This window comes from Lissotriton vulgaris, chromosome 9, assembly GCF_964263255.1.
Source record: "Lissotriton vulgaris chromosome 9, aLisVul1.2, whole genome shotgun sequence".
NCBI classification, from domain to species: domain Eukaryota; kingdom Metazoa; phylum Chordata; class Amphibia; order Caudata; family Salamandridae; genus Lissotriton; species Lissotriton vulgaris.
Genome location: NC_141697.1, coordinates 150906872 through 150922373, shown reverse-complemented (window position 1 = coordinate 150922373; position 15502 = coordinate 150906872). Strand labels below are relative to the sequence as shown.

Below are 15502 nucleotides of genomic sequence, written 5' to 3'. Positions count from 1 at the left end.
CGCTCCCACTACCACCACCCGCACCAACCGCCTGCACGCCTTGACCAACATCGACACCATCAAGATCATGAACACCGTCCACTCCGGATCCCCTGGAAGACCCCTGCCCACACCACATCTACAACAAAGCCAGCAGCACCATAGCACCCCACCTCCGGAAAACCATCAACATCTCCTTCGAGACAGCGACCTTCCCGGAGAGCTGGAAGCACGCAGAGATTAACGCCTTACTAAAGAAACCCAAGGCGGACCCCAAGGACCTCAAGAACTTCCGACCCATCTCCCTGCTCCCGGCGAAGGTCATCGAAAAGGCTGTCAACGTACAACTGACCAGCTTCCTCGAAGAGAACAACATTCTGGACCCATCCCAGTCAGGGTTCTGCAGCAACCACAGCACCGAAACTGCCCTCATCGCTGCCACCAACGACATCAGGAACATGTTGACAACGGAGAAACCGCGGCCCTCATCCTCCTGGACCTGTCAGCCGCTTTCGACACAGTCTGCCACCGCACACTAAGAGCACGCCTCCACAATGCAGGAATCCAAGAGAAGGCCCTGGACTGGACCACCTCCTTCCTCTCCGAGAGAACCCAGAGCGCCCGCCTCCCCCCCTTCCGCTCCGAAGCCACCGAGATCATCTGCGGCGTACCCCAAGGCTCATCTCTCAGCCCAACGTTGTTCAACGTCTACATGGCACCACTCGGCCACGTCGCCCGACCTAAACATCTCCTAGGCCGATGACACCCAGCTGATCCTCTCGCTCACCAAGGACCCCCACACCACCAAAACCAATCTCCACGAAGGAATGAAGGGCATCGCCGACTGGATGAGGAACAGCCGACTGAAGCTGAACTCGGACAAGATGGAGGTCCTCATCCTCGGCTCCACCCCCTCGGCCTGGGACGACTCCTGGTGGCCGAAGGCACTAGGAGCACCCCCTACACCCACCAACCATGCATGAAACCTAGGAGTCATCCTCGACTCCACACTCTCCATGACAAAGCAGGCCAACGCCGTCTCCTCCTCCTGCTTCAACACCCTCCGCATGCTTCGCAGGATCTTTTAGTGGATCCCCACTGAAACTAGAAGGACGGTCACCCAGGCCCTGGTCAGCAGCAGACTGCACTAGGGCAACGCACTCTACGCAGGAGCCCCGGCCAAACTCCGGAAACGACTCCAACGCATCTAGAACGCCTCAGCACGCCTGATCCTCGACATCTCCCGGCGCAGCCACATCACACCCCACCTGAAAGACCTGCACTGGCTCCCCATCAACAAGAGGATTACCTTCAAGCTCCTCACCCACGCACACAAGGCACTCCACAACACCGGACCAGCGTACCTCAACATACGACTCAGCCTCAACACCCCCGTCCACCAGCTCCGCTCCGCCGACCACGCCCTCGCCACCGTCCCCCGTATCCGAAGAATGACCGCCGGCGGCAGATCATTCTCCCACCTCACCGCCAAGACGTGGAACACCCTCCGCAGACCAAAGACCTTCTAACCTTCAGGAGACTCCTCAAGACCAGGCTCTTCTAACAGTAGCAGCACCCCCCACCCCCTCCCCCCAGCGCCTTGAGACCCTCATGGGTATAGTGCACTTTAGAAATGCTATGATTGATTAATTGATTGAAGAAAATACTCAACTCTTAAAAATAATTCTTCAAAACTGAACTCGATAGTGCCAAAAACCGACCTCGCAAGCTATTCGACTTAGTCAAAATCCAATCCAACAAACTAGCGAAAACCACCAAGGAAACACCCAAACACCTAATAGCAAGCGAGGAATTCTCTTCCTTCTACTGCGACAAAATCTCTGCCCTAGGAAATGAACTTAATTCCACAATTTACCGCCAAAACCAAAATCTACCAGATCTACCCCCTCTCCACGCGCTATCTTCCCATACCTCACCCAAAAATCTAGCGCACTGGTCCAACTTAAAATTCTATGACGAACACTCTATCTCGAAAATTCTAGCTTCCTTAAACCCGAACAACCACTTCAATGATCCTCTCCCTTCTAACTGCCTAGCAGCCGCCTCGCAGGCGATCATTCCCTCCTGGAACACAATGATCAACACCTCCCTCCAACAGGCCTCTATTCCTGACTCACTCAAGGCGGGCCAAGTTGTCCCTATACAAAAAAAACTACCTTGGACCCTACCTCCGCTGAGAATTACAGACCCATATCCAACATCCCACTCCTTGCCAAGGTTCTAGAAAAATGTGTACATCAGCAGCTGAGCCTACACCTTAATAACTTCCACCTGCTAGATGACTTCCAATCTGGTTTCAGACCTGGACACAGCACAGAAACCCCCCTCCTCCACATCGTGGATGATGCCCTCTAAGCCCTCGACCAAGGCAAAACCTGTCTCCTAATCCTCCTAGACCTATCTTCTGCCTTTGATACGGTTAACCACGAAATCTTCCTTGAACGACTTAAACTTAGGATGGGGTTAGGTGGCACCGTTCTTGAATGGTTTAGATCCTTCCTCAAAAACCGCTCTCAGAGAGTCCTCATCAACGGCAATCTTTCCACCCCCTCTCCGGTCACGGTTGGAGTTCCCCAAGGATCAACCCTCTCCCCTACTCTCTTCAATCTTTACCTCGAACCACTCACCGAGGTGTTATGTTCCGCCAATATCTCCTACCTTATGTACGCAGACGATACACAAATCTATATCAAAATCTCCTCCTCTGAGGACTTTCGCTCCCTGAATGAGGCACTAAAGCTGAGAGTCCATTGGCTCACCGCCAACCAGCTGAAACTCAATGCAAATAAAACGGAATTTCTCCTAATCTCCCCACGCAAAACCAACCCGGAGATCCAGGAATGGATCAAAAGCATCACAGCACTAAATTGCCCTCCCACCATTGTAGACGCTGCGAAATCCCTTGGAAAAACCCTCGACAGCAACCTGAACATGTGTAACCATATAAACTTGATGGCCAAGACGGCCAGGTTCCACCTGAGCTACCTAAGAAACCTAAAACCCTTCCTTGAGGTTTCCGACCTTAAAACGGCAACCCGGGCTCTAGTCATTTCCAGACTATAATATGGATGCTCCACTCTCGCAGGGCTTCCCAAGAACTCCCTGGCCCCACTGAAAGCCTGCCTCAACACCGCTGCCTGACACCTAACTGGCAAAAACATTTTTTACCACATTTCTCCCCACCTCAAAACTCTGAACTGGCTTCCCCTAGAGGCCAGAATCCAATTCAAACTGGCCTGCATCACTCACAAAGATCTCTACACCAATTCCCCGGCTTTTCTCGCCCATAAACTTGTGATATCAGGAGGAGTCAGAAACTCCCGATCTGCCAAAGACCTATTGCTGCAACCAGCCTGCTTCTGCAAGATAAAAAACCTACAATCGGGCCTTCTCTGGGGCCACTCCAAGAATCTGGAACTTCATACCACCCGCCATTAGAAGACTTCCATCCTTGGTACACTTTAAAAAAAAAAATCTTCTTAATGGGCAAATACCTCATCTGATGACTACCTCGCAATCACCGGAGCGACTTGTTTCCACCCTCCTCCTTGACATCATCCACTGCTCTACAAAGGACTCCTAATACTGCACCCCCGGATATCCCACCTAAGAGTTGAGACTGCAGGCCTTCTGTCATAAGTGTCTTCCTATTGCTATCTTTTTATCCTGCTTGTAGCCTGAACTTTAAGCTGCTTGCTTTTTTTGCACAGTGTATAATGTATCCCCCTTCTTACCTTAAACTGTGTGCATTTCTTTTATAATGTACAATATATCCCCCAACTTATCCTACTGTTTCCCCTCCCCCTTCTTAACGCTTTGTATGCCACCCTCAAATTAGTGAAGCCCTCTGATACCCTCACGGTTCTGGTTCGCGCTCTATAACACCTTAAAAATAAATAAATAAATAAAAGTGTCAGGATACTTGAATGGGATTATGGAGGATGAATACATTAGGAAGAACTTTCAAGAAGGCTGCCATAGAATAATATTGGCAGTCGAGACACGGACGGGGCAAAGCTGAAACTGGTTATTGAAATTAGAGGGATATTTAAGAGGCGGGATGAGTGCACCTAAGGCAGATCAATCAGATAGGACTAGGACGTACGCCAAAAGGTTGCTTGAAAGGTAAGAGACCTGGGGAGATGTACGAGATATCCCCATGGGAAGGGACAAACACCAGAAGGAATATGGGGTCTGAAGGGACAGTATATGATGATGCTGGTATGATTTAATGATATGTTAGAAAAATGATTCAGGATATGAGAGAAGGGGAATTTTAGTTCTGCCCGGAAGATAGGTTTACTCTATTGTAGGGGTTGGAAGTTAATCAGGGGAAGGCTCGCTAACACTGCATCAAGCAGGTTAGAAATAAACAAGGAGAAACATAATTCAATCAACAAGAGGAAGAGATGGAAAGGCTTCAGGCGAATTGACACATAAATCTGTTTTCTTGACTATAGGAGCCCAGACATTAAAATGGGGGAATGAATGGAAAAGAAGAATTTTCAGAAGGAGGATAAATCAAATTGTAAGTAAAGTAGTGATCTTCCTGAATGTGCATTTGCGGAGTACTATACGTGTTAGTTTGTATGTACGCATTTGGTAACTGCAATCACTCTTTAAAAGGTTGGTATCTTTTGGGTTAAGGAATACACAGATTCATTTAATTTTTGGCGATGGTGTGTATATATTATTCTGTATACCAGACAGAGGTTGGTACAGATAGTTTGATCAAAACACTCCTTGAAATGAAAGTGGTTCATGTTAGATAAAAAAAAAGACAAAAGATAAATCAATTAGAAAAAAACGATTCGAAAAATTTAGAACATTTAATGTAAAAATAAGAACCAGAGTTGCTGATGGTAATAAGTGAAAAGTACTGATTACATTGTAAAAAAAAAAAGAATTGTTTAGGTCCTCATAAAGTCCCTATAAGGGATGAAACACATTGGCGGGGTCTGTTTTAAGTGTGTTGGAATTGGATACTTAATAAAAAAGAACTTTATTGAAAAAGAAACCAATGCCTAGAAATTAATTGAAAAACGAAATATGGAAAGTAAATGAAAACAAAAGAGTGATTACAGATGCATGCAATTCGAATTGGAAAGTTCAATGTGAACAAGGAAATTAGGTTGCCCTCCTAACATTGTGAAAATATTTACCAAGGATTGAAAGAGAACTATAAGATTGGGATATTTGACCGATGCCATCCAGAAACATCACTGCTGGCTGTATTTTGGAAACGATTTTATACTGTCAGTACATATTCATAGTGCTTTCTGGCACAGACTGGGACCTCCTAGCACTAAACATACATAAATCACTATTCTGCACTACACTAACCAGGATTAATTTCCCCCTATTATCTTAACTTGCCTTTATTTTTTATTTAACCTCTGTCATTTTATATAGTTACCAAAAAGTGAAATACTGAAAAAAGCTACAGGTTTTCCTTTTTTTGCCATTCCATTGAGCCTGCCCCCACGCTAACTCACCCCACCCTCATTGCACACAGCATCCCAGTTCATATACTTTTTTTATTGCACTTCTACCCCTGGACACCCCATCCATGCTCGAAGCTACAAACAAACACCAGTGCCAGTGGCGTAGGAAGAGGGGTGCGGTGGTTGCGGGCCGCCCCCGGTGTCATCACTGAGGGGGTGATAAAATGGCAAAAATATGTCTTTTAAACACATATTTTTTGCCATTTTGTCAAGCCGGGGGGGGGTGACAAGAAATCACTGAGGGGGGTGACAAAGTGGCAAACATATGTGTTCTAAGCACATTTTTTTGCCATTTTGTCAAGCCGGGGGTGACAAGAAATTTTCCGCACCGGGTATCACTTGACTTTGCAACGCCACTGACCAGCGCGACGCTGATGGCCTCCAATGCCCTCCTACAAGAACTACTTGTAGTATTCAAAGCTTCTAAACAGTACTTTGTACGAAATTACATACTTATTCCAACCTTTGCTTAGCGCTGCTACATTAATCAGTCACAGCACTTCGTATACAGACACTAAAATATTTTGTGACAGCTGTAGGGTCTCATATTTATTTAAATGTACACATCTCTGTATGTGGGGTGTCGAAACAGGTTTTGGACAGGTAGCAAGTTATGCCGTGGAGAAGTAAGAGGCTGGGATAGTGTTCTATTTCTATTGCTGCTCTATGCAAAATGTTGGTGTAGTGTGAGAGTGACTAGGGAGGTGCTCTTATCTTGGGGTGCTACGCATAGTACGATAATAATTATAACCTGCGGCACTGTATTTTTGTGAAGCTGCGGCTATTCTCACCGAATGAAAAATTTGCCACATTATTCCTCCCCCGTTCCACCATTTACAAATTTCAATAAGATAATTTCTAGTTATAATGCATCAAAAGTTATTTAAAGCACTGCCACGTGTCCAGCTCTGCCGTGGTAGGCCCTTTGCATTCGTTAACTGGGGATGTATGACGTTTCAACGCATGCTTTTACCACGCATGCCTTTACAACGCAGGAATCACAACGCAAGTCGCTACAACGACTTGCGTTGGGGGGCGAAGGATAGCGGAATAGTTTAATTTTCTATTCCAACTCCAGTCCCCGTGGATAGTAGGGAAGGTGTTAGAAATTAAACTATTCCCAATCCAACAGCGCCCTCCAGCAAAAGTCGTTGTAACGACTTTCGGTGTAAATCCTGCGTTGTAATGGTAGTGCGGGGTAAAAGTTTCGTTGTAAACAATGTTCCCCGTTAACTGGTCACCTTCCAATTGCTGAATGCTGTAGTTAAGTGTTAAACTGATAATAATGACGTTAAACTTTAGACCCAACAGTGTTAAAGTTCTCATAATAGTGAAGCAGTATGGGACAAAATGTGCTGCTCCGCCACCAGACAAACGTCCGATCTCACTCCAGCAAGAACACCAATGCTACCCATTCCGGAAGCATCCTTGTCCAACTTAGCACTGCGCTTTCATGACGTGTAGTGTTAGTGCTTCTTCAGGCATGTTTTATTTAATGTGCAGTGTCAGGGACTATTTGAAGGGATGTCATATAAGTGTGCCATTTAATGTACAGTACTAGTACTTTTCATTTGCAACGCCAATAGCTCAAACGTTCACTAATGCGAGACCTACAGCATTGCAAACGCTTGTTAAAAGTGTAACTTCCAGAGTAAAGCCGTACCGCATATAGCAGAATTTCGTTGTAAAGGTTTACATTGTATTGGTATGTGTGGTTACTGTATGCGTGGTAACGGCACTTTCAATGTGTGCTTCTGAGTGCGTGTTGTAATGACATACGTGGTAATGGGGTGCGTAGTAGCGGGTCATGCGTGGTAGTGTACACATTGTAAAGGCTTGCGTGGTGAATGCATGCGTTGTTCCATCATACATCTTACTCACCCCGGGACAGGCATCTTCTCCCTGCTGGCCTACGAGGATGTAGAGAAGTTCGTCTTTCTGCAGTTGGAAGGAGGCTGATATGAAGACCCCATGGGAGCGCTTGTTGTTATTCTTCACACCTTTGCCCCCTGCTGCGCCATAGGCTGAAATTCTACAATGGGAAATTTTTATTTTATTTATTTATTTTGACAACAGTATTATTCTCAGACCTGGCCCATGAGGGTGTCAGGGGTAAAGGAATAATCACAATTAAACTATCTAGAAAACAATTGTCAAAAGATGCATTGATCATTTATGTTAAAGTATCTACGTCGTTATGACCACCGAATAAACACAACACTATCAGTGCTTAAATAGTTGAAAAAAATGCAGTGGCTCAAACTTTTTCATAAAAGCACCAGTGATGCAGAATGACAGGGTGACGGAATGAAAAGGCTGCCCACCCTTGCTTCCTCGTCATGCCTCTTTCTCCCACCGCCCTACACTGCTGTCGCTTTATCTCAGACTTGCATGTTCTTTTTACATCTCTGCTTTCTCATCTTGTCACTGTTTCCCATCATTCCCTTCCTCCATCGTCCTCCATTTCTTCCCTTTTCTCTCTGTCTCTGAATCAAAGCCTGATGATGAAAAGGAAGTCCTGATCCCTAAAAACGAGTGCTGGTATCCTCCACCTGCAAGCACCTGCACAAATTAAGCTCTGTTAACCAGATTGAACACAGGTGCTTGGCAGTGACTGTCACTACCAAGAGTGAGGCAAGGGTTGAAGCAGTCGTAGGTGAATCAATACAGTGTGCAGCGAGGGAGGAGACAGGTAAGGCAGCGCTAGATTTGATTAGAGTAGAGGTCACTGAAGGATAGCTGAGTGGGAGGAGATGAGATGGAAAAGGGAGAAGGACACAACCAATGAATCTTTGAATGAGTACACTGGTGCAATGTGTGGGAAGAGATTGCCTTCTGGTACCATGTTGGGCCATATACTCGAAGTGGGATTTGTACTACATGGGAGGATGCTGGGATACTGGGATGGAGGTTGAACTGCATGGAGGAGTCTAGCTTAGACTGGATGGTGGGCGGCAAATTAAGGCGGATAACAGGCCAGTGACGAGGATGATAACTCTTATTTTGTAAAGCAGGGAAATATCACCCCCTTCAGGGGTTCAAGGCGCTGGGAGCCGTGGGGGAGATTAAGGGCCAGATGTAGGTAGGCTATTACCGGTCGGTAACGGCTGAATTCGGCCGTTACCGACCGGTAATAGACTTTTCCTATGTATTTATTTATTTTGTTTTATTTATTTTGAAAGTTTTATATAGCGCGAACAAGATCTTTGCCGATATCAGAGCGCTTTACAAGGGGGAGATGGAGTAATAGAATGTAATAGTTGAGGTAGTTAGGTACAAGGTGCATAGTTACATAGGTAGGTCAAAAAAAAACAAGAGGTAGATCATAGGTGAGGTAGTGTCAGTACAAGGTGCATAGTCAAACAGTTGCGCCAATAATATAAAAGTACAAAAGTAAGCATATACTTATTTAAGCGTGCTGCAAGTGTTTTTGGAGATAACATAAAGGTGGGCATAGTTAAGCTCTGTTAACCAGATTGAACACAGGTGCTTGGCAGTGACTGTCACTACCAAGAGTGAGGCAGGAGGCTTTTTTACTGATTCGGTAAATAACGAATCGGTATTTACCGATTCGGTATTTACCAAATCATCATTTACCGATTCGGTATTTACCGAATCGGTAAATGAGATGTAGGAAGCATTGTAAACAGTGCTTCTGGGCTTTAAGGATTCGTTATTTACCACCAACTGTTAGTTGGGCATGTATGTGTGCCACATGTGCACACAAGCACTAATCAGGGGTGCAGCGGATGGTGAAAGTGCCACCCTGCCACCCTTGACTTTTTTCCAATTTTACCGAATAGGTAATTACCGATTCGGTAATTGACATTCATTCCTATGGGCCTCCAGGCCCATAGGAATGAATGGCAAATTCTGAATCGGTAATTACCGATTTGGTAAATACTGAATCTTAACGATTCAGTATTTTTTACCGAATAATTACCTACATTGCATCTACCGATTCGAAAATACCGAATAGGTAAAATTCGGTATTTTCGAATCGGTAAATCTAAATTACCTACATCTAGCCCTAAGTGAGCTATTTCCCAGAGTCACATTATGCTGAGCTGAGCTGCCGCCGGCGATCGAACCATGAGCCCGCGCTCCGGAGTCAGACACTCTGGCCATTGTGCCACACCTCTTCCTGGATGCGGGAAGAGTAAATGACAGGAATGAGCGGAGGGGCTTCCAGAGAGGAAGTTGTATTACGAGTGCAGTGACTTGACTACATGGAAGATGACTAGACTTTACAGAAGAGACTGAACTGTAGGGAGCGAGCTAGACTGCGGAGAGGTGGGTGATCTGCAGACAGAATGAGCAGAGATTGGATTGAGGTTGCTTTACTGTAAGGAAGTAATTGCCCTTAGCTTGAACTGTGGTGGGTACCAGGCTGAAGGGAGGGTATGGGCATGCAGGGATATTGTGGACTTCATAGACACATGGCAGTCCTTTTCTCTATTACTACCTGCAAATATTCTTACATATCCTGCACATTTTAAATAATATTTCAAGGTCCTGTGTTTTGTTGACACTCGAGACATGTTGGTGTCCACAGCAACAGGGTATTGTCCAGGATCGGGGACGCAGAGGCATCAGCACTGAGCCCCTTGAGCGCTACGTTTGCTTTATGTGGTAGTAGTGGTAGTTGGGAGAATGCAAACACATTTAGGCCTGCCTTTTCTCTCATTCCTCCTGCCCCCCAATATGTGGGTGTATTATGGAGATACAATACAAGTTCATTTCCATTCCCAGCATGTACTCAGTGATGTTGACAGTGGTTTGGGCAGGGAGAGTTGACCCAGTGGCATCCTCCTGGTCCATCACCAGAGCTACCTGTTAGTACACAGAACTCCTACACACTAGTGTATGCACTTTTACTTTAGCTTCCCTTAGTGTTATTTAAGGCCCTACCAGCTTTTATGTAATCTCTGCAAGCACATGAGATGAGCCAACCACCATGAACCTTTCATCTACTGTAGTCAATTCTTAGTGAGATGGGATTCCATCTCCAGGCATGCACCACACTTCACCCTGACTCCCTAGCTGAGTGGTTAGGATTAAGGTGATCCTGGTGTCCACCTCTATAAAGCATCTATAGCTGTTATTAAAGGCAGTGGAGTAATGAAAGCTTAAGGGGCCCGCCTGCAATGTACGCTGAGTGGGGCCCCATAAACTTACCATCCCCACTGTAACAGCCGAGTGGCAAAATGGAACACTGAAAACCAGTTTGAGTGGTGCTGATTTACAAAATAGCTTCTTTACAGTCTCAATTTGATTTTTGCTCTCCTGGCAGAAACTTACCTCAAAGCAGCCCTGAAAGAAAAGAACCTCTAGAGGACACTCCCTTCCCCCGCAGGAACACGACACAAATTGTGAAGTATGTTGGCGTATGCAGCACAGTGTTCACTTGAAATGAGTTAGTAAACCTAAGGCCTTGACGTCTGTCCTGAAAGTGAACTCCCAGAGTATACCAATACTTCAGATTCTGCCTCAGAAACCAGAACACTTGTTTCTTTGCAGCTCCAGATTATGTATGTGCCAACTAGAAACACAGAATGCAAAAAAGACAGAAACCTTTCCCACAATGGAAACAGTATTTGATAATGTTTCTACGTTATTTTGTATCCACTAGTTATTAGTCCACCAAAATGCCTGTGCCAGAAAAACAAAATACCACCAGATTGTTTATTTGATGGCCTAATAGCAGCAAATCAATATTATTCTTTTAAAAATCAGATTGCTATGTCAGTCCGCTACCATGATATCCATCTGTGCTTCCAGACTGCGGCTCAAGTATCCAGGGGTGTTGACAGTACCATAATGCTTATTGTACCAATCCGCCTGCCAAGGAGTTCCCCAATTGAGAAATGAAAGCCCAGTGTGTCAACTACTGAAATATGCCTGGGCTGTTTATTTTTCCCTAAGCTGTTAAGCTGTCATGACAAATTGTTGCTGCACATCAGACATGTGTTACAGATTTACATGGCTGTCAGCAGTGTTATTCCCTGGGTTATATATAACAGCATGATGCTAGTTTGCCCAAGCCCAGGGGTGGCTCCTTCGCAATGGCGGAGGAGCGTCGCCCCACTGCCGCAGACAGAAGAAAAAGAAAAAGAAAATAGTACTATTTGATTCTCATTTTATTTTTCACTTACAGTCCGCGAGTCTGGGGTGGGGCAGGGCCATGTCTTGGCTACAGCAGCAGGGGGAGGAGTGGTTTTAGGCACTGAAAGAGCACATGCTGGTTTGGGCGGCCGTCAATGGCTGGCCAAACCGACATGCACACTTTGTCGGTATCTCCTGGATGCTCCTGGGAGTGTTAATTGGCCCGCTCCGCCCAATCCAAGCGCTTGACATGGACAAACGATGAACACACTAGTACTGCACACAGTGATATACATAACACAGGGACACAGAGATCTAATTGACTACAATATAAAGAACGACCTCATACCCCTGTAATTTGACAATTTGAAACATACAACATGTCTATTTACCTTGCTCAAATATTGTGTGTTTTCCCCATGATTCAAGAAGGCCCCCATTACTCAAAATGAACCGTATTTATTGCCTCTGCTGGAAAGAGGTGGGTCTAACTTCAGTCTCCTGGTCAGGAGGAGCTACGCACAACTGCACAGAGGAGCATATTCGGGTGAAATGCAGCCACATACAAATAGATAGATAGAGCTACACCCACCCAAGAGAGGGTGCTGGGAAGTGTGTTGCCACTGTGCGGTTGAAGGCACATTTTCATTGCACCAATAGGGTTTAAGTGAGAAGACCGCTCTATCGGATTTCTTACTTTAATTTCTCTTAGTACCCATCTCAAGTCTATCTCTGTATCTCCCCTTCATTATTTAACCACCGGAGTGCAGCTAAGATTGCCATTTCCTGTGCTGTACCGTTTTATTAGTAATACAGCCTGCACTGCTGCTTCCCATGTTAGATCTCTGTTTGTGAAACCAGTTCACACTCCTTCTGCCCATGCTGCTGTACCTGTTCTGATTGTGGGAAGTTTGCACGTCTGCTTTTGTTACTGCGCCTGTTTTGTGAGGGGCACTTGCACTTCTACTTTCTGTAGTGTATCTTGAATATGTGAAGTTGTTTTTCGTAGTTGGTGTCCATTCTGTGACTTTGTTGTTTGTGGCAAGCATTCCCTTCTGTTCCACCTGCGGTGCTTGTTTTGTATTGAGGAAACTTGTGCAGCTGCTCCATATGTTGTCCCTGTTGATTGAAGGGCACTTCCCTGTTGGTGCTGAAACTATCATGTGTGAGGGAATTATAATTTTGTCTTTGCTGTATCTCATGTGTGTGTGCATGAAGGTAAAAGTAGTACTAACCATGCAGTACCATTTGTATATGTCAATAAACATGTACTGCTGTTGCCTGTGCTCTACCTGTTCCTTATCAGAGAGACATCTTGTGGTGCTTCCTGGAGGAGTTACTGTGGTATTCTTATTTAGAATATTCTTGGTATAGAATGTTATCATTCTTCCATTCTTAGTATTCGATGAGCGGGGAGTGGGAGTTAAGAGAACATGTTTACATGGAGGATACACGTCCAGGGCGGGATGCCGCATTACGTCACAGGGACACTAATGGTAACAACTGAGTGTGTGAGACTGCCTTAATACTGCGTAGTGGTAACAACTGGACAGCCAGAGTGTGTGAGACTGCCTAAATAGCTGTGTAGCGGTAACAACTAGACTGCCTAAGTGTGTGAGACTGCCTCAATAGAAGCGCTCAGGCAGGTAGCTGAGGCACTATAAATGCGTGACAATGCATTTCAGTGCAGGGATGCGGACCGCCACACTGAAATGCGTTAGTCTAACGCCTGATGCTTGGTACTTAGCAGAGCTGCTCTAGGCGAGCCTGCCTCCTGCATGGGATACCCCAGACGAAATGGCTTCAATCACACACATGGTTAGGGGAAGCAGGAAATGGCCTCTGAAGTCTCAGTGCCAAAATCCCTTGCCTGGTACCAGCACTGGCAAAAAAGGAGTGGAACTTTAGCACCTTACCTGTAGGTATTGGTTGCAGGCACGCGCCATATTTGCACCCCCTGCAGCTTGCCATCCTGCGCCACGGTCACAGAGACGTTGGTGTTGCGATATGCAATGTCACATTGAGCCTGCGTTGGACCTCGAGGCCCACTGGCGCCGCAGGAGTTAAACAACCATTCTATGTCTGGCGGTTCACCTGTTTACAAAAAAAAGAATGAACTGTAATAATAATAGTGCTGACAACAACAATAATTATAATTACTGTAATAATATTAATAATAAAAAGAAGAATAGAAAGAACACCAATAACACCAATAATAATGATATATGTATAATGTGTTCTACTTTTAGTTTTACTGCTTCTTGGACCTTTCTATAATAGCAGTTACAATCTCGGTGATACAAATTTTACTAACCTCTGAGTCGGCTTTTATTGGATTCTAACTCGTGACCTCCAGGTTACAGTTCGATTTCCATGGCAGAAACATTAACAGCGATCTATCCTGTGGGACTCTGTGAGACCCCGTTTGTGGGGGCTATTGGGCCTCATCCCTGGTGACTGATACCATTACCACTGGTGTCTACGCGTGTCTTGGGGCCTGTCCTACAGCGTCACTGCAAATTGGGCCAAGTATAGGCATAGACGGTGAACTCCGCTCTGTTCACGGAGTTTGCAGAGTTTTCTGCACTCCATGCTCGACGGAATAGGTGGACTTCCGAAAAACTGGAGCTGAGTCTTTTCCTCTCTCGCCAACGTTAAGTTGGTGAGCGCGAGCGAGGAAAAACCAACGCTAAACCTCCCAGCGAGATTTCTCAACGCAACAAGACGGTTGCGGATGGTCGCGACTGCTTGGGTTGAGGAACCCTCCGCTCGCATTTAGAAAGCTGCTGCTCGAGTAGAAAATCTACTGGAGCGGCAGAAAGAAGCAGCGCCCTCTTGCGCTGTGCATCGTGCCATTTGTGCTGGACAAATCCCTGCTAAAATCAGCGCGAACGGTGTGACCTAATTCACTCTGCCGCGTGTGGAACTCAACGTAGCGTGGCAGAGTTATTTGGTTACTTTGCAGAGTTCCGCATAACCGACCTCCGCGAACTCTGTCCAGGCCTAGCGAGTAAACCCTTTCTGTTCTTGACTCACAGGGTGTGCCTAGTGACTATCGAAATCACAATATTGATGGGAAACAATATCAAGGACAAAATATCAAAAAGAAACATTGACGGGTAAATAAGTCTAGATTTTACATACCTAACTCCACATCTATGTACCTGCGCTATACATTTATCTTCAAAATACATATAGATGTGGAGTTAGGAAGAGTAAATCCAAACGTCCCTATACGCACTTGTACCATAGTATTGTTGGTGTCGATATTCAATCAATCAATCAATCAATCAAACACTTAACTTGTAGAGCGCACTACTTACCCGTGAGGGTCTCAAGGCGCTGAGGGGGGGGTGGGGTGGGGTAGGAGGTGGCTGCTGCTACTGCTCGAAGAGCCAGGTCTTGAGGAGCTTCCTGAAGGTGAGCAGGTACTGGGTCTGCTGCAGGTGGGTGGGGAGGGTGTTCCAGGTCTTGGCAGCGAGGAAGGAGAAGGATCTGCCTCCGGAGGTGGTACGCTGGATTCATGGGACGTCGGCGAGGGCGAGGCTGGCGGAGCGGAGCTGGCGGGTAGTGGTGTAGAAGTTGAGTCTGTTGCTCAGGTAGGCTGGTCTGGAGTTGTGGAGTGCTTTGTGAGCGTGGGTGAGGAGCTTGAAGGTGATCCTCTTGTTGATGGGGAGCCAGTGAAGGTCTCTGAGGTGGGGGGTGATGTGGCTGCGTCGGGGAGGTTGAGGATCAGGCGGGCCTAGGCGTTCTGGATGCATTGTAGTCGCTGTAGGTGTTTGGTCGGGATTCCTGCGTAGAGTGCCTTGCCGTAGTCCAGCCGGCTGCTGACGACGGCTTGGGTCACCGTTCTTCTAGTTTCGGTCGGGATCCACTTGTAGATCCTGCGAAGC

General features: G+C 46.2%; 1 protein-coding gene across 1 annotated transcript in view; it reads right to left on the bottom strand.

Annotated features, from left to right (window-relative positions):
- LTK (leukocyte receptor tyrosine kinase) overlaps nt 1-15502 on the bottom strand; it is a 655467-nt gene that overhangs the window by 107630 nt on the left and 532335 nt on the right. The window contains exons 11-12 of the mRNA XM_086937237.1: nt 13526-13703; nt 7386-7536 (exon numbers count right to left, since the gene is read on the bottom strand). Of these exons, the coding sequence (XP_086793363.1) occupies nt 7386-7536; nt 13526-13703 (329 nt within the window). The remainder of the gene's footprint in view (nt 1-7385; nt 7537-13525; nt 13704-15502) is intronic.